This window comes from Apodemus sylvaticus, chromosome 10, assembly GCF_947179515.1.
Source record: "Apodemus sylvaticus chromosome 10, mApoSyl1.1, whole genome shotgun sequence".
Classification (NCBI taxonomy): Eukaryota; Metazoa; Chordata; class Mammalia; order Rodentia; family Muridae; genus Apodemus; species Apodemus sylvaticus.
In genome coordinates, this window is record NC_067481.1 from 56,823,692 (window position 1) to 56,851,143 (window position 27,452).

General features: G+C 48.9%; 1 protein-coding gene across 3 annotated transcripts in view; it reads right to left on the reverse strand.

Moving 5' to 3' along the window:
* The window catches only part of Gas7 (growth arrest specific 7), a 234,128-nt gene that overhangs the window by 28,633 nt on the left and 178,043 nt on the right, over positions 1 to 27,452 (reverse strand). For 2 of the 3 annotated variants that reach the window (XM_052195493.1, XM_052195494.1), the window contains exons 4-6: positions 17,934 to 18,019; positions 7,597 to 7,650; positions 93 to 182 (exon numbers count right to left, since the gene is read on the reverse strand). In XM_052195493.1, coding sequence (XP_052051453.1) covers positions 93 to 182; positions 7,597 to 7,650; positions 17,934 to 18,019 — 230 coding nt within the window. The remainder of the gene's footprint in view (positions 1 to 92; positions 183 to 7,596; positions 7,651 to 17,933; positions 18,020 to 27,452) is intronic. The other variant, XM_052195495.1, reaches the window with a different exon arrangement.

Here is a 27,452-nt window from a genome sequence, read left to right on the forward strand (position 1 = left end):
CCTTGAGGCTTCGCTAAGAAAGGCCCTTCCCGCCCTTCTGGGTACATGCTCCTGTTGGGGTCACAGTGAAGGGAACCCGAGGGAACACCTACCCAAAAGTAGTCACAGTAGCTCCACTCAGTCGGCTTGAGTAGCTGCTGTTCAGGCATCGTGTCCGGGTGAGGGAATGTCACACAGTTGATCTGCAGGGACAGAATGGGAAGAGCGCTGTCAGTGCAGGGTCAGCTGGACAGAGCACAGAGGAGCCCCCCCCCCACAGACATTTCGGTGGACCGTACTCAGCAGTCGTCCTGTGCTCCAGCAGCCAGTGACTACTTCAAGTAAGAAGCAGCAAGCCCTCCCTCACACCCATTCCAGGGGCTACAACAAGGGGAGCCTCTTTTGTGGGAATTTAGAGGGATTTATCGAAGTTGTGAACACCTAGGTCCTTTGACCCAGCAGCTATGCTTCTGAGAGACTAGGATACAGATCTATCTGCCCATGTGTGCAGGGACGTAGGTGCCTGGTTTCCACCACACACTATCTATGGTAGTAAAAGACTGGTCCAGAAGACTGGCCGGGAGGGGGATTTGTAAATAAGAATGAGTCAGGAGTGGTGGTGGTCCCCTGCACCTGGGAGGCTGAGGAATTCAAGGTTATCCTGGGCTAGACAAAGAGATCCCGCATGATACACAAAAGACACCTGTAGAGGTTGCAGGGAAGGCACCTGCATGTATATATGAATGGAAGCAGACATCAAACTGTTGAGGGAAACATGGCACCTGTCGGAAGGTGGAGGGAGGAAAAAGGATCAGAAAGCACAGAAAGCACAGAAACATTAACGCACGCAGCAAGTTTGTGGTACTTCAAGCTGTCCCACTTTGTGGGGTGACTTTGCTGCTGTTCTTGCAGCTTCAACTCCCCACTCCCACCCCAAGGCATCCTCCCTTCAACCTCTCCTCCCAGACCAGGTATCTGTCAAAGTGCTGAAAGGAAGATCCAATGAGGAACCCTCAGAGACTGACCTAGGGGGTGCATGCAAACAGCCAGTACTCCTGTAACACAGAATCTTTATCTGGATGGGAGGGAGACAGGCTGTGCCTTGACCAGGGTCTATGGGCTGTGGACACATATCTCACAGGGCAGATTCAGATCCCTGTGCCATGTCACCAGACTCTGAGCTCAGGATTTGTGTGTCAACCATGTCGAGTTTTGTGTGACAGCAGTTAATTCAGAATTAAAAAGGGGAAGGGAAGGCCTGCTCCTGGATGCTGACACTGGTGAGTGAGGAGAAGTATGAGGACATGGAGGGAAGATTGTCACAGGGCCTTGGAGATCGACACTGAACACACTGCCAGTCAATTCAATGTGGAGTCGTGGCTTCAGCTGCTGCTAGGGTCGGGGTCGATAGAAAGGGTAGCATCTCATATACTGCATCAGGAAAGGGCCTCTCCAAGCTCTTGAACTAGGCTGAAAGCTGTCTCTGCTTGTGGTATCCTGCCTCCACTGCCTCCCACAGAGCGAGTGCTGCTAGGGACCATCGTGAAAACAGGGTCTGGAGGTTAAGCCTTAAAAATATTTCCAGTTCTGCCTTATCGGTGATGACAATTTCACCTTTATCTAGCTTCATGAAAGCTTTAATGTAATCTAATACAAGAATCCTAACAGCAAACTAGTCAGGATCTAAGAGTCACAGGACCAGGGCTAGGGAGGTGTCTTGTTGGTTAAGTGTTGAGGTTTAGTCTGGTGCTATGCATTGTAATGCTAGGTTCTGTACAAGAAGGTGAAGCAGCACTTCACGGTTACAAGCTTTTTTGTTGTGCAAACTTTTTTCCTTGATTTAAAACTATTGGTTAAATAAAATTGGCGACAATTACTAGAGGGATTAGAGGCAGGTGGGTTTTGAGTTACCTGATTGGGGGTGGAAAAGAGAAGGGAATGGGGAGAGATGAAGAGAGAAGGAGCCAGGCAGGGGAGCCCTAAAAGATGTGAAGAGAGGGACACATGGCGCCCAAGCACAGGTAACCAGACACGTGGCAGAATGTAGGTTAAACTAAATGGCTTATCTTTAATTATGATCTAGTCAGAAGAGAGCTTAGCTATATAGCCTAGGTATTTGTAAATATAATTTGAGCCTGAGTCTTATTTCTGGGAGCAGAGGGCTGGGAGGCAGAACCAGCGGCCTCACTTCAACAAGGAAGAGCACTTGCTGTGCATATATGAGGATCTGAGTTCAAATCCCTAGAGTCCCAATGCAAAGTTAGATATGGTTGCACAAGGTTTGGAGATGGGGGATTGCTGGGAGCTGGCTATCAGCCTTGCTCCAGGGTTAGTGAGAGACTGCCTCAAAGAAATCAGGCAGAGAGTGACAGAAAAAGATGTGTCTTCCTCTGGGCTCTACATGCATTCAAGTGTGCACATACAACTGTGCATGCACAACCACATGTAAATGACTAACTTACTAACTAATGGAACCCATAGATTTAAGATGCTATTGCCCTTTGGTATCTGGGGATTAGAGGAGTAGGCAATGGTTTCAGGCCCCACATGGATGGCAAAATTTATAGATGCCAAGGCTCCCTTATGTAAAAGGGTATATATAGTATTTGCATATTATAAATAGACATCCTCTGACCATCTCTAGACTTATGATACTTAATTTAGGTTCAATAGTTGTCTATTGTATTGTTTAGGGAATGATAGTAAGCATAGTACAATTTAGTAGAGACACAATTTTCAACGTGCAGTTGGTGGGATCCTCAGCTGGCTGGATTCACAGGTGTGGACCTGCATGTAGTGGCCACAGTACTCAAAGGCAGGCAAGACTGATTTCTAAGGAACCTCATCACCTGGGAAGGGTTGTTAAGACAGGTGGGTGGGTCCTAGCCTGAGTGTGTGATCAGAGGCTCTGGGTGAGCCTGGGTGACTACTGGTGAGAAGCAGCATTCCCAAGCCCGGCTGCAGGGCAGGAGTGAGGGTGGGAAGTGGGGGAGCTGCCAACTCTTGATGCCTCTGCAACTCTCAGGATGCCCCTGGTCAGAAGTTCTCGGGTATGGTCTCTGTCACTTCTGGTTTGTATTTGCCCAAAGGGGCTTCCCAGAGTCTTTGGCGCTCTTCACCCCCTGGTGGTCATGTAGAGAAGTGCATAATACGGAGAAGTCAGATCACAGAGTGTTTAAATTCAGGTCAGGCTGGCAGCGGAGCTAAATGTTTGCCAGACAGCCCCTCCATGACATGTGCTACCCTGGGTTTCCCTACTATGCCGTGTCTCCCAAGCACCCTGCACTCATATGTCTGTGTTGCTACTTCTGATGGCTTTTTCACACTCTCTTCCTTTCTGACAGCCCGTCTATGAGGGCAGGCAGAGAGACAGAGACCATCCTTGCCCAGGGTTTTCCTAGCTTCTGGCACAGCAGGCAAACTGGATATTCAACAAATCATCATTATTGCAATGACTGGGTACTAGGTCTGAAGTATAGCATCTTCTCTCAAGAGCTTGATAATTAAGGGATGAACCTCCCATTAGAGTAGGCGCAGGATGCTGAGGCCACAGGAAGGGCTGGGGATGCTGGGACCTCGCTTAGATGAAATAGTACTTGAGAAGGCAGACAAGCCAGGAAGAGGTAAGGGTGTCTCAGACAGGAAAGGGGCCTGTGTGTGCATGTGCATGTTTACGGGCACATGTGTGTACTTCTGTGTGTGTACGTGTGCATGCATGCATGCGCGCGCGCGCATGGCTGCAGGTGTGTCCCCACACTGGGCCATGGGGAGGGGAGGGGAATGGATCTGGAGAGAAAAAGAGTCGGCAGCAGTGGAGGGAACCTTGAGGGCTGTGAAATGAAGTTACCCTCAGTAAGCAATCAGGGCAAAAATGTCCATCTGCAACAGTGGTACAGACATGCACAGGGCAGGAAACTGAGGCATAGAGACTGACAAGTCACTGCCACAAGTGGTAAAAGAGGGTGCAGGGCTGGTCTTCCAAGTCTACCGTCCTCATGCTGACCCTACCCATCTCTGGGACCTTCAGGCCTTATAGCCAGGCTCCTGTGTCACCAAACCACGAGGCTCCATTAGCAGGACCTCGGTGCTCAGGAAGGAAGAGGAAGTGGGGTATGTCCTTTCCCATGGATGCCTCCAGGGGCAGATTCCTTCTCTCCTGGTGATTTCCAGGCAGCTTATAGGAATGTTCAGCTGTACCCCTGGGGAACGGTATGTCTCCTCCCAAAGCCTTGGGAACAGTGAGGGCCTCAGTCCCTCCTGTAGACACAGTGGACAGCCCAGGTATCTATTTTATGCTCAGCATGAGCTAATCATGCCCCAAGTGTTTACCATGTGTGAACTCATGGAATTCTCATAACAGCCATGGAAGGCATTGAAGCACTGGGAGGTTAAGTAACTTAACACAGATCACACAGCTCGCACATAATAGTGGAGCTATGACTTGAATCTAGACTAGGACTCTGGGTCTAGACTAGGATCCTAAGCCCTGTCCCACATGACTTGTCCAATATCCTGGGGCAAAGTGTAGGTATGCCCTACTCATGCCCAAGATGAGCAGGAAGCAGAACAGGGTGTGCCCCCCCCACGTGTATGTATGTGTGTGTGTGTGTGTGTGTGTGTAGGTGGGTGGTATGGCCACTCCTACCAACTCCTCTGGGGATCCTCAGCCTCACCCACAGCCACATGGGAAAACACCCTGCCCTGACAGAGGAGATGCTTCCTCTGCAGTGGATGCGTGGTTGAGGCATTCTGCAGGAGCATGAGGGCCGTTCCCAGACACTCTCTGAAGGAACAAAGGGAGCAACAGCACCTAGGAAGGCAGCCAGCTAGGTCACCCAGGCTGAAGAACGCATGTGCGACCCACCCAAGGGGCCGATGTGGGAAGCTGGGTCACCTGCTCTCATCGTAGTGAAGCGATGTCTGTGTACAAGGGCAGGGTCTGTCTAGTTAGCGTCCTTACAGCCTTCAGAGTTTACACAGTTTGGTAACCCAGGCTGCAGCTAAGTACTCTGTGTGTCTTCCTCTGGCTTGGTAAAGTGGGAAGACAGGAAAGAACCCCCATGGGCTATCCTCCAGCCACTGGTTCCGACCCAGGATGCCATGCCTCCAGACTGGTTATGCTGGCCATCCAAATGGAGGACCACAAGATCCTATAATTCCTGTCCTGTGCCTGGTGGCCTCCCTGTCATCGCTGCTCTAATCCTCCATAACTTGATGTGTCAAGTTTGTGCCCAGGGCAGTGAGCTGCCATTAATGCCTGCCACTCTCAATCAAACAGTACCCTGCCCCCACCTGCCAGCCCAGCACTGCTGACGGCAGGGATGAGACCCAGGCATGGCTGCCAGCCCTGCTGCTGCTGCGGCTGCCAGGGGGTGGGGGGCATGTGCCTGCTTTTCTAAACGAGCTTCAGATCCAGCCCAATCCTTGCTCCTTGGGGAAGGATATGTGCCCTGTGCTGGCAGGGCCTGCCAATGCCTGCCGCCCAGATCAGATGGGAGGGAAATTGCTCACCACACTCCCATATTCCCTGAGGTAGGGAAGATGGTGTCTCAGCCTCCTAGGAATGGGGCCATCCCATCCTCCGAGGAAGTGCTGAGTTCTATAGGGTTTGAATGTGGAGCTACGGGCTGCTCAGTTATGGAGACAGAGTCCTGGGTGAGGGAAAGAATGGTTCAGGTCTCCAGCCGGAAGTGGCAAGTGGGGTTGGAGTGTCCAAGGGGAGTATGGGTAAGCACCCAGGTTGGCAGCAAGGGGGACTTGGATTCCAGTCCTGGATTTTCTTTCTCACTTGCTGTGACTTACAGCCTGTCTCTCCCTTACTCGGTTTCCCCAGCAATAGTTCTTCAATGTATGAGTGTTCACCTCAGACCTCTAGAAGTAAGTGGTGACAGAAAGGTACTTTCCGGTCCTTGCCCCAGAGAGAGCAACTGCAAATGCTTCTCACGCTCCTCACTTTAAACACTGTCCCAGAAACCACGACTAGTAGCTACAAGCTGCAGACCACTCCAGAGATGTGCTGAAGCAGGCCAGAGGGGAGGAGCAGGCAGGAGGGACCAGCCAATGGGAGTCTCAGGGCCATACGCAGAAGGGCTCAGTGGGGGGCCTGCCTCTGCGGCCGGGCTCCATCACTGTGGGTCTTTAAGACAACCAGCAGCCAGGTGGTGGTGGCACACACCTGTAATCCCAGCACTCTGGGAGGCAGAGGCAGGCGGATTTCAGGGTTCACTACAGGGTTGCAGCAGCCTGAGCTCCCCTGCCCACTTTCCAGGAGACACAAGGAGGTCAAAACGGGCTGATGTCCCGTGGGACCTGAGCCAGCTCAGGAAGGGTGCTGCCAGGGGGCGAGAGCTGAGGCTTCAGTCTTGATGCTTCCTAGCTAGGCGCGCCTGGGCATGGCGCCTGCCAGCTACTCTACTCCACTTTCCTCATGTGTGGACAGTGTAATGATCACACAAATGCATAGTGAGCACAAAGTGTGTGCCAGACTGTGTTCTAGGAGCTTTACAGTTGTGGACCAATTCATTCCAGATGCCACTTGCCCACACCTGAGGCCCTCACATCCCTGCTCTGCAGACACAGAGGGACACTAGAAACCACTGGGAACTTGCTCAAACTTTGCCTTAACTTTGTGAACGGCATAAGTGACACTCTGGCTTTTAAGTCCAGGTGTCTAATCGCTCTGCAGTGCTGACGCCATTAACCACAGCTCCCGCAGGAGGAGGTCCTGGCGTGTACCGAGTGGGCACCACGGTGGCAGCGGGCATTACAGTTGCTCTGACTGTTTTTGGCTTTCTCCTCCCTGCAAAGCAGGATGGTCCACCCAGACAAGCACAGCTATGCACCAACCCCCAGGTTTTATCTTTGCAGAGGTAGTTAGAGCAGCTCAGAACAGGGTGACAAGGAGCCCAAGACAGCATGTCCCCCGTGTGTGCCCCCCCACAAACACACACACTTGTGCCAAGATAGCAAAACTGAATAGACCTCACTTCTCAAATCTCTAAGGTTGGCAAAGAATCTGAGAAGCTCTTTCCTTAGAGTCGAGAGATGTCCTGGCCCCAGCACATCAGAGGCTATGAAGGGAGGAGTTGAGGACCCTGCTCCAGCCTTGCAGGGGTATCTGGCCAGAGCTGGGGAGTGTGGGTGGGAGGGAATCCTGAGAGTTTAGGCAGGAGCTTCTTATCAGGGACCCAGAAGCAGAATTTGCAGGGAGCTTTCTCTCGCTTTTAACTTTGACATCTTCCAGAAGTTTCCCTGCACAAAAGCAGCGCTGTGGTGACTGTAATTTCCATGTCACATCTCTGCACACAGCACACTCCACCCCCTTCAACTCGCTCTCCCACAAGCACCTTCTCCTGCCCACCACACAGAAACAGCTTCTCCCTGGTTACAGCCTTCTGCCCTCCACCCCTTTGCCAGGGGAGCGCAAGGGAAATGGACAATTGACAGAGGGAGGGAGTGGGGGCAACTTCAGCGAGAAAACCAAGATTTGGCTGAAACTTCTCTGTTTCCCAGTGAGCATTGATTCTGGTTGGTGATCCACGTTGCCACGGCAACAACCCCAGCTGCTGCCCAAAGCCCCAGCCCTGGACCCCTCCCCACCAACAGTGAGCCACTTACTGTGATGGTGTTTTCTTTGCTCTGCTTCTTGCCTGGCGACGAGGACCCCAGGTTCTGGGGAGAGAGGTGAGATCCATCATCAAAGCTGTTCTCCATGTTGGACATTTTTTTCCCCATTCCCGGGTTCCCAGGTGGGTGGAGGGATTGGTTAAGAACCCTGAGGTGGGCAAGTTCAGGGGTGTCAGCCTGTCATTAACTCCTGAGTCACCATATTCTGGGTTGGGGCAGGCAATAGCATCTTAGAGCCCAAACTGCTCCGGAGTGCTCAGGCTCCAAGCAAAGAGGAGGAAGGCTGAGCTCAGACTCCAGGGAGCCACAGCAAACCAGGTCTCCCTTCCTCTCCTTTCCAACTGGGATTTGGAGAGTTAACCCCTCCACTGCCCTCTGCTGGTAACCAGACCACGTTGCCAAAGCATCGGAGCGAAATGACAGGGGAGCAGAGAGTTAAGGCAGATTGTAGGCCACCCCTCCCCGCCCCCCAGGCACAGAGGACTCAGCACGTGACATCTCATCCTGAACGTGCCCCCAACCCCCCCCCCCAAGTCCGTAATGTCAAATGGTGAATGCCTGGAATGAACATGGGTTCTGCTCTGCTCTGCTCAGTCACCTTGGCTATGTGCCTGGGAGCCACAGTGATTTCCCACAAGTGGAGCATCCTTCTGGAGTGCCTTTTTATATTGTCACCATTGTCAGCAAGAAAACCAGAGTCCTAACTACCCATGCACCCCTGGGTGATGGCCAGGGTCCCACGATTGTGCTGGTGGAGATGGCCAAGAACAACCAGCTTAAAAAAAAAAAAAAAGAAGTCACATTTAGGATGAGAGACTATTCAATCCTGAGACTTTAGACATTGCACTCAGGATTCAACTCTACAGCTCCCCAGACAGAACCCTGAGATGTCACTTGTCCTGGGTCCTATGATGCCCTTGAAAACAGCTCCTTTGAGGTACCACGGATGACTACTGTGTGTGCTCTGGGGTTGGCATGGGTCCACAGGTATGAAGGGCTTTACCAGTGAGCCTCGGGGAAGCCAGATGATTTCACTCACCCTCAAGTCACACAGCCCTGGACCCTGGCAAGGTGAACACCTGGGGGTGGGCTGTTCTTTCCTCAGGAAGCCGTGAGCAAGCCAGGACAAATGGAGTTTATCCTAGTACAGACTCACTGCCTTGATCTGACCCATAAAGACCCTTTGAGATGAAGGCGGTGGAACTGACTTCTTGGAACCTCGGGTTTTCCATCTCTGAAATGGACCATTCTCACACTGCTTTCGTCAGCCCGGGTCCTGAGCGGCTGGAGACTTCACTGGAAGTACACTGACCTGGCCAGCTTTCAGTCACTTTATCCAGTCACCTGTGCTTGCGTCAGCTCCTCTGCCACCCTGACACGCTCTGGACCAACATCAAGCTTGTGGCCAACGATATCGTCTATATGTATTTCTAATGCACTGCTGTATCCAGTTGGCCTGGCCTGTACCCTTCCAAGCTACCATTGCCCTCTGGGACATTCACTAAATGTGCCCAATATAGAAGACAAGCAGAGGCTGCACCACGGGAGCCCTGGGTAGCAGTGATCAAGAAGGAGCGGGGACAAGAGTCTGTGGTTCTCCCATACGAGGACACTGGGTGAGCCCATACCTGTCAAGAAAGGGGCAGGCCTGCCTCAGGGCTAGATTGTCTTCTTTTCAAGTCTCCTGGCCAGGGACCCAACATTACATTGCTACTGTCCTGTGTGCCTACTGTAGCTCAGGGTTGGTGGTGGGCAGGAAGGGGACCAATGGTCTTGGCCATAGTCTATATATGGCTACTGTTAGTATTCTGTCTAAGCTCCACCCCACACTTACCTGGCAACAGCCAGGTATGCCCTGCCCCATAGACCTGGCCCACTATAAAAGGGGTTACTTGCCCCTTCTCTCTCTCTCTCTCATCGCCCTCTTCTCTTGGCACTCTCATCTCTCTGCCCCTCTTGGGCTCTCCTCCCTTCCCCCTCTCTCCACATGGTCATGGCTAGCCTCCACTTCTCTACTTCTCTACTCTCTATTCACTGCTCTCTCCCCCCCCTCTCTCTTTTTCTCTCTTTTTCTCTCTCTGCCTTTCTCTACTTCCACTATACCATTAACTCCCATCCTCTGCCCTGAATAAACTCTATTCTATACCATGTCTGTGTGCATGTGGTTCCTCACGGGGAGGAAGAGGTGCCTGGGCAGGGGCCCTCCTAAGCACCCCCTTCCCCCATACCACTGCCCTACATTCTCTATCCCCCATTCTCTCTTTTTAAGCCCCCTTCAGCTACTGTTGTTACTGTAGTTGTAAAGGACCAGGAGGCAAGAAATCCTATAGGAGTCATCCTCTGCTGGGGGCTTGTTTGTTATTCTCCACTGAAAGGAATACAGGTCCCCAGAAACAGCTAATTCTAAAGACAGAGTGTCAGCAAATGCAAGAGAACTCAAATACTGATGGAAATACAACAAAAGGTCAAAAGAACTGGTGTAAGATGTTCCCCACAGGTCTCATTGGGGATCACCTGAGCTCAGTAGGAATAATGATCACAAGGGAGTCACTCCACAGTGGGCAGAGAGGACACGCCATTCCAGGAGGATGCCCATGAAAATCTACATAAAGTTTACCACTTGGAAATCCCAGTGTCAAAGGGACTTAGACTGTGATCCTCACTGATACTCAAGGCACAGAGTGACTATTGTCAGGAGGCAGGACAGTCACAGTGTCATAATGGTGTCCATGGTGTCCCATCCATCAGAAAGGGGAACAAATGAAATAAATCCAGGAGTTATTACAGTGACCCAGGGCCTCCCCAACAGGGTGCACACCTGCGAGTGTATCTCCTCAGAAGTGTAACAGCCAACAGCCAGCAGCCAGCTCACCCCATGCAGAACACCTGTCAAACCCCAAGCTCAGGTCCAAGAATGAGAAAGCAAACAGACTAAGAATGTAGGTTGGCCTACACGACAATGAATGACTTGGAGTCTTCAAAACAAACTAGAAGTCAGTGTGAGGGAAGGCAAAGGAAAAACCCCAGGGCATCAGCCTAGACAAAGAGCCAGAAGCACTCAAGAGGACAAAGGCCTGCCTCAACTCGTGGTGTACTAGTCAGCAGTGGGAATCAAAGTTGAGCACACTCAACAGAGACATCAAAAACATTCTGAGTGAAAGAACTCAGTCAGTAAGGACTACATACAGCCGACCTTCCTGTAGCTAAAACACCATAAAAAAAATGGCTGGAGTCAGAAAGCAGGCTAGTAGCATCCCGTAGCTTGGGGGAGGCCAGGAGGGATGCAAATTCTCTAAAATCCATTGTGATGCAAGATGCACAGCTATGAGCACTTTAAAAATAACGAAGATGCTTGGTTGGTACCACCCCCACTTCCCTGTCCCTCCCCCTCCTCTTTCCTTCACAGGATTGGGTGTTGATCTCTCCCCTTACAACCAACTGAGCTGCAGTCCCAGACTGTATTTTAAGTGATGGAACTACATAATAATTAGTTGCATCTCAACAAATGAGATGATGAGATAGATAGATAGATAGATAGATAGATAGATAGATAGAGGCAGAGAGCAAGGTAGGTAGACAGACAATGATAGAGAGACAAGGCTAAAGAGACAAAGCAATCAATGTTTTCATATCAAAATCTTGAATGGCTCTTGGGGAGAAAATCAGGTATAAAAGGCACTTTGGGGACTGTAGTGGCTATTCCTGGTTGTCAACTTGACTATATCTGGAATGAACTACAGTCTAGAATTGGAAGGCTCACCTATGATCCTAATTTGGAGGCTCAGAGATATAAGTTTCTGACCTGGATCTTGGTATGGAGATCTTGAAGCATAGTGGCTAAGACAAGGAGATCTCCGAGTTCAAGATCATTTGGGATTAAAGGCATGGATGCACATGCCTTTAATCTGGGCCACACCCTCTGCTGGAGACCTACAGCCTTTAATCTGGGCTATACACTGGCTGGAGATATATAAGGACATTGGAAGAAGGAAGATTTACTCTCTCTCACTCTTCCTTGCCTGCTTGCCTTGTGGGACTGAGAAACTGCTAGATCCTTGGACTTCCATCCACAGCTGCTGCTGACCATTGTTGAGTTGGACTATAGACTGTAAGTCATAGACAAATTCCCTAACTATATAAAGACTATCCATACGTTCTGTGACTCTAGAGAACCCAAACTAATACAGGGACCATTAAAGAATTAGAATATGGAACGTATATGGTGATATTATTGGACTTGTGCTTTCTTGGATGTGGTGATGGTACTCTGATATCTTTCCCATTTGGAAAATTAGAATTAGAAATACTTACATTTAGATCAGTAGTTCTCAACCTATGGTCTTAGGAACTAAGACAGTGCCCAGTAGCAAAATTATGGTTATGAAGTAGCAACAAAAATAAATTTATGTTTGTGGGTTCCTAAGACCATGGGGAAATGTATTTTCTGATGGTTACAACCCACAGGTTTGGAACCACTGATTTAGAGCCACAGGTCAGGAGTTTTGCTTTAAGTATGTCGAGGCAGAATGAGACCATTTGTGAGCCAACATTGACCTAATGCCACCACTCACTGAAATGGGATGCTAGGTCCGTGGGTCTCTGTCACAGAGGCCCTTGACTTTCATAAATTTACAGATTCCTACAACAGACACTTTTACATTTTGCCCTTTGTATATAATTCTGGAGAATTTTTTTTCTGGATCCAGAGCTCACTCCGTAGCCCAGCCTAGCCTTGAAGTCGAGACTCTGTGATCCTCCTGGTTTGTGTATTGCTTGCCCGGTTCTCCATTTTGGCTGAACTGCCACTCCCACATCCTGGTGTCCTAACTGTACCCCAGCAACTCTGCTGTCACCAAGAACCCACAGCACTTGCTAAGCTGTGAGCAACTCCATGACATGCCGGCCAATAGCCCCTCCCCAAGGGTCTCCTGGATCCTATGCCTTTGGTAGGGGGTTTCTTTTTTCTTTTTCTTTCTTTCTTTCTTTCTTTTTTTTTGTTTTTTTTTTGTTGTTGTTGTTGTTGTTGGTGGTGGTGGTGGTGGTGGTGGTGGTTTTTTGGTTTTTTTGAGACAGGGTTTCTCTGTGTGGTCCTGGCTATCCTGGAACTCACTTTGTAGACCAGGCTGGCCTCGAACTCAGAAATCTGCCTGCCTCTGCCTCCTAAGTGCTGGGATTACAGGCATGCGCCACCACGCCCGGTTGGTAGGGGGTTTCTTATAGGAATAGGAAAAACCCTCCTCAGTTCCCAACGCTGTTGGCATAAACCTGGGCTCCTTGTGATGGGCCATGTAGACCCCTCCTGTCTCATCTTCTGCCCTCCCACACCTGCCAGCTTAGTAAGTCACAGCATGACACATACTTGGTCTCTGTGGGTTCTTGGAAAGCTTCGCCCTTCTTCCTGCCTGGAAGACTGTTCACCAGCCCCATCGTTTTGCTAACTAACCCTCCGTGTTGCCTTCCACTCCTTCAGCCTAGCATCTTTTCTTAAGAAGCCCATTACTGAGGCTCTCGGCACCGCTGGCTTGTCTTCTCGTCATGTACACTTTCTTCTGTTCTTACAATTGATAAAATTAAACAACTGTTTACCCATTGCCCCCCTCCCCCCCCAGCTTGGGCTGAGCCTTTCTACACCTCAGAGCCTAGCAAAGACCTAAATGCACGATGATAGGCAGTGTGTTACTGAAGCTAAGGGCCTGTGGAGGGACTGCAGAGACACAGCATCCCAGCTATTCCCCCACTTAAGCTGTATTCTTCAACACACCCTGTTAGGGGCCCATGCCCCAAGTGCCCCGTAGTGTCTTTTAGGGTAGTCATGAAGCCAGACTAATGGAAGGATGGGTTACAAAAAGGCCCCAGTAATGGTGGGCAGGAAGAGAAGGTGCAATCTAAGATCTGCTTCTGCCAAGGTTATTGGCCTTTCACTCTTGGGTTCTTTCCCAAACAGGAAGGTGCCCTTTATTCAGGACCTTAGGCTGCAGCTGCCTCGATGCTTGCAGTACTGAAGTTGTCCACTGGGAGGCACCAGACCACCACCACCTGTGCCCATCCACCCAGCTCTCCAAAAACTGGAGAATGGAGAAGGCAGGACCCTCAGGATGATAGGGACATTAGGTGTGCCTTCCCCTTCCTGGTAGCTGCATTCTTTCCCATTCGCCCACTCAAAGAGGGAAACCAATAAACACTGCAAATCCGGGATTGGCTATCGTGGCCTCAAGTCCCACCTCTTGGATGGGATGGGTACGTAGTCCTTCATTCACTCACATTTTAGTTCTTGTTCATAGGCACACACAGGCTAGAGACCAAACCCTGAGCCTTGAACACACTAGGCAAATACTCTACCACTGAGCCACCTCTCAGTCTGGAGATACTATCAAGAGCAGTTGTGAGTTATGATTGGCAGCCTGGAATGGAGAGTAAATCTCCCCGTATATTGAAGAATGCTGTGTGAGCTCAGGCATTGCCTGGGCCCTGCTGTCTTTTGAGGGAGACTCTCTCAGAATATTCATGGTTAGTTGATAGAGCACTTTTGATAATTAGCCTCAGCGGTTCACATACTGGGTTTAAAAAACAGCGATTTCCTTTTCAAATTTTGTCTTTTCATAGTCTAAAAGAATCTTAAAGGATCTACTCTATAGTTCCGGGATGCAGCGGGAAGATGCAGATTTACCTTTTCCATGTACCACACTGTTTAGTTTAGTTTCTTTGAGGAGGCCTTACTTCAGGGTTATTATGCAAAAAGAATATCATGCTAACCTGCCTGTGTGTTGTAGCCACTGTCTACCAAGCTGGGCCTCAGAGCTGACCTTCCCTGGAAACCCACTACCACACAACCTTTATCAGCTATGTGTGTTTGTGTGCATGCATATGTGTGTGTTTGTGTACATACACATGTGCATGTGTGTGTGTGTGTGTGTGTGGTGTGTGGTGTGTGGTTTTTGAATGTATAGTGTATGTGTAGTATGTGTATGTGTGTGTGTAGTATTTTATGTGTGTAGTGTATGTGAAGGGTGTGTGTGGGGTGTAAGGTATGTGTGGTATGTGTGTGGTGTATGTGGTGTTTTATGTGTGTGGTATGTGTGTGGTGTGTGGTATGTAGTTTGTGGTACATGGTATGTGGTATGTGTGTGGTGTACGATGTGTGTGGTATGTGTGTGGTGTGTGCGTGTGGTGTGGTGTGTGTGCGTGTATGGTGTGTGGTATGTGTGGTGTATGGTGTGTGTGGTGTGTTATGTGTGTATATGTGTGGTGTGTGTGGTGTGTGTGGTTATAGTGTGTGTGAGGTGTGTGCTGTGTGCTGTGTGTGTGGTGTGCATGTCTATGTACACGCATATTTGTGAGCACACAGAAGGTGTGGCAGAGATCACTCCCAATCACTCTCTCCTTCACTTCTGAGACAGCGTCTGCCATTGCCCTAGGCATCAAGGGCACTAGGCTGGCTGGCCAGTGTACCCCACTGATCCTCCTGTCTCCACTTCCCAGGTCTAGGACTACAGATCCACCTTGGCCTGCCTTTTCTATGGGTGCTGGAAATTGGACTTGGAGCCTCAGGCTTGTGCAGTAAGTACTTCACAGTCTGAGCTATCTCTCCAGCAGCTACATCCTTTTTTCTTAAATAAAAAGTATATCTATCTTTTATGAAAGTGAAATGTGTTGATTTTTAGAAAACTTGAAGAAAGTACAAACAAAATAAAAATTACTTACGGTCTCCGATCATGCTTTTGCAAACTTAACATGATTCATATTTTCAAACTAGGTAATTCCTTGTTGGAAGAGCCATCCTGCCCATTGCACAGCAGTGGGTGACATCCCTTCCATCTACTACATGCGCCAACACCCCCTCTTCAGTGGTAAAGATCAAAATCAGATGCCACCAAATGTCTCCAAAACAGAAACTCAGTCTGAGATGCAGTTAGGCCCCCACAGATGACCTGGTCATTTCCTCTCATAAGCTCAGCTTTCCTTCTTCTAGATAGAACTGTATATTACCCTTTATTTATACACACACACACGTGCACACACATGCATGTACAAACATGCACACACATCACGCATAAACATACACAGATGTTCACACACACACACACACACACACACACACACACACAAAGGCATGAGGACAGGTATTAATGGAAGCAAGCAGAGGTGTCATCCTTTAGAGCTAGAGTTTCAGGCTGTTGTGAGCTGTCTGATGTGGGTGCTGGGAATTGAACTCAGGTCCTCTGGAAGAATAGTATACTGTTAACCCTTGGAGCCTCTCTTCAGCCCTCCCATTTGATTTGAATTAGAAGCAGTTTCTGAATCATTACATTTTCTTCACGAGAATGCTTTTTAGTGGCTGTGTAATATCACCGACTGGCTAGATGCCCAGTGCTGGAAGCCATTTTGCCCATCCTTTGTTGTTGGACAATTAGATTCGTCCAGTATTCTGGAGGTATAAATGATGCTTGTGTGAATGACTGTACATATAAATCAGAATTCCTGAGTATATTCTGAGAATGGATACAATAGGAGAGAAACTCCTCTGTCCAAGGCATTCAGCACTCCGATGAATCCGCTTCTGGGTCCTAAGCTGCCCCAGCAGCATGCATGCTTTAAGTGGCCGAGTGGGAGCATCCCAGTATTTCTGAAGGCCAGGGCAGTCACGTCTCAGCAGGGAAGAATGGAGAGCTGTTTCCAGCGTCTTTCCTCAGGGTGCTGGGGGAGCAGCGTGGCTTTTCTGTGGTTCAGCGGCAGCTCATGTCTTCAGAAACATGCTTGGGTAGGATGACAAGCCATTTTCCCTTCTAATACACTGGCCAGCTGGTAGAGGGGCTGGTGGTGGCTCAACAGGACATGTGAAGTCAGGGTTGACTCATGACAAGCAATGTGAGCAGGGATTTGACAGAGTCAGACACAGTCTGTGTTGTGTTAACTAAACCTCGATCCCCACTCTCCAAACATGGTCTCCCGTAGCAGCACACTATTGGCATCTGGGCACTGGCTGGGAATGCATACCCCGCTCATGAGAGGCAGGAGACTTGAAAGACCTGTCTCACACTGAGCCTCAAGTTCTCCGCCACAGTTTACTGAGCCTGAGTCCAACCCATGCTTGGTTCCCTGAGAGAACAATTTACTAAGTTTCCAAACTCAACAGCCTTGGCTGCATTGGAATGGGTGTCACACCTTAGCTGATGGCACTCACAGAGCACAGGGTTTTTCCCTCAGTGACCGCAGAAGCCACAGCATACATAGCTATTGTTCTCAGCAATATTAACATCATGGTCATCAATCATCAGTCATCATCACCATCACCACCATCACCACCATCACCATCACCATCACCTCAACCATCACCACCACCACCACCACCACTATCACCATCACCATCACTATCACCACCACCACCATAACCATCATCACCATCACCACTATCACCACTACCACCACCACCACCACCAGGTATCCCTGTAAGCTGCCAATGTTGAGTCCAGAGAAAGTATGACAGGGCATGGAGGCTTCCTTAAGAAGCTCTTCTTGATGTTTTGTGAGGAGACTACCCTAATACACACATGATCTCTCTCTCTCTCTCTCTCTCTCTCTCTCTCTCTCTCTCTCTCTCACACACACACACACACATACACACACACACACACACACACACACATACTTAGATGTCGTGTCTTGCAAATAAGGAAACCATAGGACATTTCATTGGGTCCACCATGACCCTTGACTCAATCTGATGCACTTTCTCTGTGTTCCCATGCTCGAGAGAATGCTCTGGATACCCATCTCATGATGTCACATGTGTCAGTAGGGACGGTGAACGAGTTAGCAGTTTAACAGTCTTAAAACAGATTCCCAGCCGGGAATGGTGGTATATGCCTGTGATCCCAGCACTTGGGAGCTAGAGGCAGGAGGATCAAAAACAAGGGGAAACCTAGGTTACATAAGATCCTGTCACAAAAATGCTTTTATGCTGGGTTAGAATGACCGGGTCACATTCCTAAATTCCATTCCAGGTGACTGAGAATGGGCACAGCAGAGGGCTTCAAGGACAATGGCTGGCTGGCTCACATACCTAACCTGACAGGAAACCTGGACACTATTGGATATGTGGCTAGCAGAGTGGATATAGTGCCCTGACAACTATAATCAGTATCTCCCAATCCAAATTACCTTCAATTTCTAGAAACCAATGAACTGCAATCCTGCAAGCCATCTATCATTAGGACAGCGCAGAGATACTTTCCACTAATAGCAGGAAAGGGCCATTGCCTCTGACCCCCGAGTACATCTTCCCTGAGCTAGATATTCAGCTGCCCCTACCTCCCTTGGCAGCCCCTTACCTGGGAATCACCGGTGGATTTTCGGATACTCATGTGGGCAGTCTCTGGAGGGTGCGCCGGGGTCCCTGATGCGTGGTATCCATTCACTGTGGGGACAGAGACACAGCTCAGATGCTGCGGGGGCCACAGATGGGCACCCTCGGCTTCCGGCCACAGCAGCCTTCTCTCTCCCTCCTCAGCCCAGGGTTACAAGAGGTCTCGTGCGGCAGGGGCCATCTATTGGCATCCGCTCTGCGGCTAAGAGCTAGGAATGGATGGAAAATGTCCCTCTAATTTCTGGCAGCCAGTGTGCTGCGCTCTCGGGGGACTGACTTCCTTCTCAAGAGCATCGGCAGCAGAAGCCGAGGTCATCAGAGCCCAGCTGCCATCACAGGTGCTGACGAGGGTCCTGTCTCTTTCTCCTGAGTCAGGTGACTCCTCCACCGCCCTATGAGTCCTCTCTCTCGGGGAGTTCTCCACCCTCAGTCTCTGAATGCTGGCCTGGAAGTCAGGGTGAAGATCCATTTTCAAAGAATCTCGGGGATCAAAAAGAGTTCAGGTTTTGGATTTTTTAGAAATTGAGAATGTTTGCATATTCTCATACCAGTTGTGTGGCCCCCATCTGAGGTGCCAGAGGCTGAGACACTCTTCAACTTGACTGGATTTGGAGTTGCTGGATGTGACTGTGAGGGTGCTTCCAGAGAGGGTTAGCTGAAGGAAGTGAAGTGTGAGCATGTGTAGACTCACTAAAGACTTTCATAGCAAGGATCTTGAAAAGCCCGGTGAGCACCAACTTTCTCCTTTCTCTGCTTAGCAACTGCAGATGCAGTGTGACCAGCTGCCTCACACTCCCCTCACCATGCCTTCTCTGTCACGATGGCTGCATCCTTCCAAATGATGAACCAAAAGGAACCCTTCCCTTCTCACTTAAGTGTGTGTATGTGTGGTGGTGGTGGTGGTGGTGGTGTATGTGTGTGTGTGTGTGTATAGAGGAGTGGTGTGTGTGGGGTGGGGGAGTGATGTATGTATGTATGTGTGTGAAAGAGAGAAATCTGTGTATAGAGGAAAGGTGTGGTATATGTGGAGAGTTGTGTGTATGTGAATGTGTGTGTGTGTGTAGAGGAATAATGTGGGGGGAATGGTGTGTGTGTGTGTATTTATGTGTATGTATCTGTGTTGTTTCCTCAGATCAACCTCTGATGTTGCTTCTTTTTATTTTGGGAGAGGGTCTCTGATCAGGGCTTGAGGCTCACCAGTTAGGCCAGGCTGATGACCACTGAGACCCAGAGGTCCACTTGCCTCTCTGCTTTCCCAGCACTGGGGTTACAGACGCCTGTGGCCACGTTGGCTTTTTTATGTGGATACTGGGGACAGAAGTGACTTCCTCATACTTGCACAGCAAGCACCTTCCCAGGGAAGCTGTCGCCCAGCCTCTTAAGTTGCTTTGCCATGTGGTTTTGTCACAGAAAGTAACTAGTACATGCTCCCAAGCCCAAAGCACATAGAGATGTTAGTGTTCAAATTTTTAGATTTAGACTTGGGGGAAGTTCAAGTGGTTAATGGAAAGAGGATGGGATGGATTAGTCATTGTGGAATTTGGCTCTCCTAATTAATAAATGATGATCATGTACATGAATTCTTGAGCATCAACTTTCCTAAAACAAAACCAGGGCTTGGTGGCTCCCACCTGTCACTGCATACCTCAGGGGATTGAGGCAGAAAATCTGTGAGCTTAAGGGCTGCCTGGTTCCAGAATGAGTTTCAGACCAGCCTGGTCAACTTAGTGGAATGACGTCTCACTGTTTTATAACTAAGATAAAACATAAAAAGGGCCAGACACGGTGGCACAGGCCTTTAATCCCAGAGCCTGGGAGGCAGAAGCGGGTGTATCTCTGTGAATTCAAGGCCAGCCTACACTCTATAGTGAATTCTAATCCAGCCAGGGCTGTAGAGTGAGACACTAACTCAATAAAATAAAGCAAAAATAAAAATAAAAACACAAAGAGGGCTGGGGATATGCTTGGGAATAGAATGTCTCTAGCATATTCAAGGGGTTCATTCAGTTCACTCCTTAGAAGCACGCATGCACAGACACACCACAACACAAACACATACCACACACATATCACACATACCACACCACATACAACACATACCACACACACCACTCACACCCCCATACACATACACACATACCACACACATATGTCACATACATAAAATACCCACCACACACACAAACACACATCATACATACCATATCCACATAACACACACACACACCACCACATACACACACATACCACATCACCACAGATATACCACATACACGTATCACACCCACACACCCTCCACACCATACATATACCATATACACACTTACATACACATACCACACACACCACACACACTACATATTATACACACAAACACAGACACACATAAATACACCCACACACTATACTACACCCACCCACATACTACATACACGCTTACACACACACACACACACACACACACACACACATGCACACACACACCAGTTACCCTACTAGCATATGAGACTTTAAAGTCACACTCCTCTAGAATGTGTGTCTCTTAAGGCATACTCATTCACATCCCCACTGGCCCACTGTGTGCTGATAAGCCTTCTTTCAAGGGCTTGGGGAAGCCCCACTGCAATGCTTTCCCATTGCCGAGGCTCAACGCTCTTGTCAGAACCAGCTTCCAGCCTCAGCCTTGCTTCCCACTCTTGACCTCATGGACTCGACCTGGGTTCAGCTCCTGACCCCTACATGTGGGCTCACTTCTAGCAGCCTCTTCTGGTCTCTGTGGGCACTCCCATACATGCACTGTACATACACTCACACAGGCAGTACACACAATTTAAAAGGATGAGAAGGAAAGGGTCGGGGAGGGGAGGTTGCTAATTTTTTGCTGGAATTTAGCCCCTGAGAAGCACCAGCTTGCACCATCTCTGGAAACTGGAGAGTTAAGCTGTCCATATGCCCCAAGTTGGCGGAGACTGCCAATGGATATACACTTACACAAATGCTAGCAGGAGGACATTGGAGGTAATAGTCAATTCATTGTTCCTCCAGAAGTTCTGCGAGCAGGAAGCTCTGCGAGCAGGAAGCAGAAGAGAAGGCATCTAAAAGTTGCTAGTGCTTACAGTAGGCAGGGCATTCATTTGCATGTAAGATGCCTCAGTTGTTTGAACTCAGTTATTTGAACAGGCTCAGTTGTTTGAACACTGGCTCCTAGCTGGGAACGCTGTTCTGGGAGGCCATGAAGCCTTTGGGGCATGGGGCCTAGCTGACAGACACCAACCCATCCCAGGGTTGGGGCCCAGAGCGTGAAGGACGCTGGTGAGCTGCATTTGTCCCTCACACCCCCTACTTCCAGCTACACTGAGAAGATGTGGGGATTCTCAGCAGCCCAATCCCTCAGCTGTGAGCTCCACCAGGCCTTCCCCACAGTGTGGAACATGGACCACACCCTCTGAGATATCGAGCCAAAGCCAGTACATCCTAGACACGTTATTTCTGTCAGGTCTTCTGCTTCAGTGTCAAGGAAGGTAGTAGTGAGGTGCAGCTCAGAACCCCAAGGTTTTGGAGTGTTATAGATGATATCACAAGTAATATTGTATAAAATTACCTGTGGGGTTTTCTGTTTACAGTTGCATGTCAACTCCGAAATGTCTCTTTATGTATATGTGAATATTCCAAAATCAGAAACACTTCTGGTCCCAATGCATCTTAGCTAAGGGGCATGAACCTGAGGGAGAGGCTAAGGGAGAATGGCCATGGATAAAGCAAGCCATGGGCCGTGAGTAGGCAAAGACTCTTCTAGGGAGACCCTTTCCCTGCTGGGAGATGTAGCCTGTCTTCTACAGCTTGCAGTAACAACCCAGGCCATTTCCAAGCAGGGCAATGCTCAACAGCCCCTAGACAGCTAGGCTTTTCCTCAGTCTGTAAGATCAGTTCTAGACTCCTGTACAGGCTCAGCAGACATGTACACACACACACACACACACACACACACACACAGACACTCTAAGAGAAACTGGTACATAGCAGACTCCTTATTCAGTGCCTGGAGAGGAAAGTAGACTGATTCTGCCTAGCCACCTCCCCAGCCATGGTCTTCATTTAGCTCTCAGATGGTTGGCCAAATAATCCTATCAAGCTCAACAAGAAAGGCAGCCAGAGAGGAAAAAAACAGACTCCCAAAGCATCAGAGACAGAGGGGACTCGCTCAGAAAGGCAAGTGGCTCTGTTAGGAAGGCGATTATATCAGTCATGGTACACCCGATGCCAAAGTGGGACACCAGAGAAAGTTTGCTTATCGAATGGGACAGCAGAAATGGATAGAAGGCAGACGCTGGAGCTGGACATGGTGGCCCACACCTGCTGTCCCAGCATGTTGGTGTGTCGAAGCTGAAGGGCTACAAGGTGGACAAGCCACACAGGGACCACCATGGCTCACAAAGAAAGGATAAGATGGTGGTTGAAACTTTGGCACACTGCCTGGGCTCTGGGGCTGATTTATAGACAGGCATAAAGAAAAATGAAGTCTGTGTAATTTAATGTAGAGGGCTGAGAGGAGGACATGGGTAAAACATCTTTCCCTATAAACAAAGAGGACATTTGTCGAGAAGCCATGGGACATTCGAAACATTAGCCACGCTTAAGTCACAAATAAACTGCCAGTGCATAGCGAAAGGCAGAAATAATTCAGGCCACATTCTTTGACCAGAACACAATAAAAGTAGGTATTAATAATAAAAAATTAACACACAAGACTCCCAATCTTCAACTTCCAGATAGTTGGAAACTTAAGAAAAGGCCCTCTTTAAGGGCTGTCAGGCTAAAAAAGAACTTAAAATCATAATTACATGCTATTTAGAAAACAGCAAAGAAGGGTATGTAAATGAATGGATGAAGTCTGCATTATAGTTTGAGAAGAATTCATAGCCTTAATTATTCTATTACCAAGCCCAAAGGAACAAAAATTAAATGGACTAAACATTCCCCCCTACAGATCTTGGAGAAAAAAAATGATGAACAAAATAAACCAAGAAAAACAGGAGGCAGGGCCGGTGAGTGAAATTAACGTTGAGAGATGGGAATGACATGGGTGACCTGGAGCCGGCACTCTCTCTTTCTCCCCCTCTCCCCTGTGTGTGCCCGTGTGCCCGTGTGTGTGTGTGTGTGTGTGTGTGTGTGTGTGTGTGTGTGTGAGTGTGTGTGTGTGTTTGGGGCGTGGTGGGAATTGCAACAACCATAAGAAAAGGAGATGAAGTGGCTTAATTTGAGGGTCACCACAGATGCTGAGAGTGAGGAATCGACTGCTCAAGCACAGCAAACACAGACACGGATTTTTTTTAAATACAAGAGCACATGATTTCTAATCATAGACTTAATAAAATCCAAACCTTCCATAAGATTCAAATTATCAAATGATTTCAAGAACACTTGCAATGGGAGGGGAAGCAGAAGGAGAAGAAGGGGAAGAGAAAGGAGGAAGGAGGGGAAGAAATGGGGAGTTATGGGAGAGGTGGGGAGGGACAAGGAGAGAGGAAGAAGGAGGAAGAGAAGGGGGAGACCTTTACGAAGTGCACCTCCACCAAAAGGCACCGGGCCCAGACGGTTTCATGAGTTAAACGTGCTAAAGCTCTAAAGAAATAGCAAGCCACAGGTTCTTCTGAGACCTACAAACATGTGGCATGTCCCTCAGCCTGGATACTCGGTCTGCTTTCTCCCACGGAGGCAAATCATTGCTCAGTCTGATGATGAGATAAAGCATGCTCTCTCTGAGCAGGTAGCCATACCACGGTTTTTGGTATCACCGAATTCCTAGAAGCACAGGTTGTTTTCCAGCTCTCTGAGGGCAGAGGCTGCCCTCCTGACCCCCTACTCACTCCCTTCCCAGAAATCACTAGGCATGCTATAAGCTGCATCCTGTCACCTAACCCTGGCCCCCCTGGCTCTCAGCCATGCCAGGAGCCAGCTAATGCCCAGGCATCCTGCCTTTAATCCAGCCTCTTGTTCTTTCTTCAGTTCCAGTCTGTCAGCTGTTGGCTAATTACTGCTCATGTCAAAACAATTACTGGGAAGAAAAACTAATTTTCCACTCAACCATTTCTCCCCACACAGCAGTTCCCTTCTGACCCTGTGGTGGCTTGTCTCTCAACTCCAGGCAGGCCCATTCAGAAAGCTTACCAGTGCAAATGAGAACCGTTTAAAGCCCTTGAGACCCCAGGACCCTTGCCTAGGAGCCACCCCATCCTCTGGGCTCCTAACTCACCAGCCACTGGCCATAGGACAAATGCAGCCCACGTGGGGATCTCCTGGGCCCCCAGCCTCCGAAGCAGAAGTAAAGTTGGTTAAGGATTACTCAGCCACAACGTGCATAGGGCAGGATGGGGACTTAAGAGAAAACATGAAACTCCCAACTCAGGGGTTTCCTTGACTTCAAAAGGGGAATGAAAAGCCCCAACTGATTGGTAACTGTAGTAATTTCAAAAATAAATATAAACACAAGTACCCACACACTGACCTTCACCTCACGTCCAGTCAGACCGGGCTTGGGAGATGAACAATGAGGAGAAAGACGGTGTGTGTGTGTGTGTGTGTGTGTGTGTGTGTGTGTGTGTGTGTGTGTATGTGTGGGTGTGTGTATGTATGTGTGTGCGTGTATGTATGTGTGTGTGTGTGTGTGGTGTGTGTGTGTGTGTATGTGTGTGTGTGTGTGACAGCAGGGAGGAAGGGAACAGAAAAACAAGGAGAGACTGAGCAACAAAGCCAGCGGGGTCTCCACCACTTGGAATTCACCCTCCCTGGAGCTCTCCATCTCTTGTCAGCCACACTTCCTGTTATAAAAAGTTCTTCCCCAAGCCCCAGCCTCCAGGTTTCTATTGCCCAAGGAAACAAAAGAACGAGGATTAGCCCTGGATATTCTTATGCAACATCTCAGGCTCTGGCCTAACTTTCCATATCTATGGCATGAGCATAGGAATTTATTCTTCCTCTGGGTAAGAAAGCTGGGAACTCTGGGGCTCATTGTTCTGGAAATTTGTCCATCTATTCTTCCTGCCTCCCCTCCCTCATATCCATCGTCTATCTGCTTATTTACCTAATCATCCATCCACCATCCACCATCCATCCATCCATCCATCCATTGATCCACTTACCCCTACATTAAACGTAGTCACCATGGTATTTCCCCTAGCTATAATAGATCACTTTAGAGGGAGTTCTTTATATGTGTACTTATGTATGTTATAGATATGGACAGCAGTGTCCAGCACTCTTACAACACACACACACACACACAGAGAGAGAGAGAGAGGGGGGGGGGGAGAGGGAGAGGGAGGGAGGGAGAGGGAGGGAGAGGGAGAGAGAGAGAGAGAGAGAGAGAGAGAGAGAGAGAGAGAGAGAGAGAGACTAGTGTGCAGACTCATCTAGGGCAAAGATGTAGACTGCTATGGAATTCACTTTTGAGAACACAACTGCAACTGTGGGAGACACTAGACAGGGTTCTAAGGCTAGCACCCTGCTTATAAGTGGGTGCACAACTCTTCCTCCTTTTAGTCCCAGCATGCCTTGCAGGTGCCTCTTCAGCTCCCTTAGGGCATTCAGAAAAGTAGTTTAACAAGAATGATCTTTAGTTCCAGAAATTTCTGTCTGGCTAGTTGGTCCTGACTGTGTGTCTTGGCTGTCTGGTGTAGAGTGTGTTCCCAAAGATGAAATTCATGGTGCGTTTTCTCCTATGGCTATGATCAGGTAAAAACCTAGGACAACATGGTGGGAATCGACCTCTTCAAACACCACGATCACAGGTTCTAAAGGCTTTGCAGCCTCACTTCATAAGGGAGCACCATGCTCTTCTTCCCTGATGACAGCAGGGAGGTCTGATTTTGGCTGTGGAGCAGGTTTTCAGACTGACTACTTTCTAGTCCATGATGCCCCGCTCCCAAGTGGCAGAGGTGTCCAGAGCTCCCTGTGCTATGGCTGAGCTTGAGGGCTTGTCTTGGAGCCCTGCCAGGGTCCCTGCTCAGGGCAGGCCTAGCTGTCTGCTGCATATTCTCCAGGATCACCCCAAATCCTGGAAGGTCCTAGGGAATCCTGGGCATCTCCCCTATACCTGGATCCCCTTGGGCTTCCCGAGACTTAAAGATGACCCCAATCCCTAAGGCTGGCAAAGACTGTCCTTAAACCCTGTTTTCCCAAGCACTCTCACCTACACCCTACCAGGGCAGCTTTGGTAAGAAAAACAGCAGCTCAGGGTATATCCTAGGCCCAGACACTGAGGCGGGAGCTCCTTCAGTACAGTTGCTCTGTTAGATGCACCAACCACTGGTTGCAGGTGGGTTTTTAAGTAAATTTAGATAAAATATAAATCCAGAAGGGCTTTAGGGGAGCACCTTAGACTAAAAAAAAAAAGTGTATCCAAGTGTATGAAATTCAGATTTCAAGTGAAATCTGATATTTAATTAAGAGTATCACTTGAAGCTCACTTCCTCATTCTGACAAATAGACTCTGGCTGTGGGAGACATTCACAGGGGAAACTGAGTTGAGGCTCTACAGGGCAGCCTGAGACTGTAGCTTAGTGGTAGAGGGCTTGCCTCGCATATATGAGGCCCTGGATCCCATGTCCAACGCTACCATCCCCTTCCCCAAAGGCGAATTTGAAAAGAAAGGGTGTACAGAGACTTGCTCTGCTGTTTTTTTTTTTCTTGTTTGTAAGCATAAAATTGTTTCAAAAGATTTTTAAAGCTATTAAATTAAAGTAAGTTAAAATTTTGGTTTTTCAGACATACTAGTCACACGAGAAGCACAAATGGCCACTGGTCTTAATACGGAGCATGGAACAGACCATGTCCATGGTCCCCACAAGCTCCGCCTGGAGGACAACATTGCTCTGTTCTCCTGTATCCTACAAGTGACTCAGGCATGATACTCAAAGAACACACTAACTTACTCCGTTTTTCTCTCCTTTGCCTGATACTGTTTCTCTCTCCACAAACCAATAGCTCCACAATGTGTGCTAAACCAGCCCAGAGAGGGACTTTGATGTTACCATCAGTTACTGAAAGGCTCTCAGGAGTTCTGCTGTGGTTTGAATGGCTTTTCATTTAGAAAGTCTGGCAGCAGGCAGCCCTAGTAAAGCCAGTGAATCCACAGAGCCGCATAATTCTGCTGACATTAAAAGGGACAATGTGGGTCAGGTCCCTGGCTCAGTAGTCCCTGTAAATATCACCCAAGAGTTAAAAGGAAGACTGTTCTGAGGGCTCAGGTTTCTGTGTAGAGCTCTCCTCCCCAGCTGAGAACCGGGCTGTCTTTGCTAATAGTGAAAGCCTTATCCCATGGAAGGCAGGGGGGCCCTGGAATGAAAACTGAGCTTCCCCACCCCTAGTCTTCCACCCCCGGGCAGTTTGGTGAGGTTAATCTGTGGTTTCCCCACATTGTTCAGTGTCCCATGTTTTTTTTCAAGAGGGACCAGAGGGATGTCTGTGGTCTGTGGTCAGGAAATGT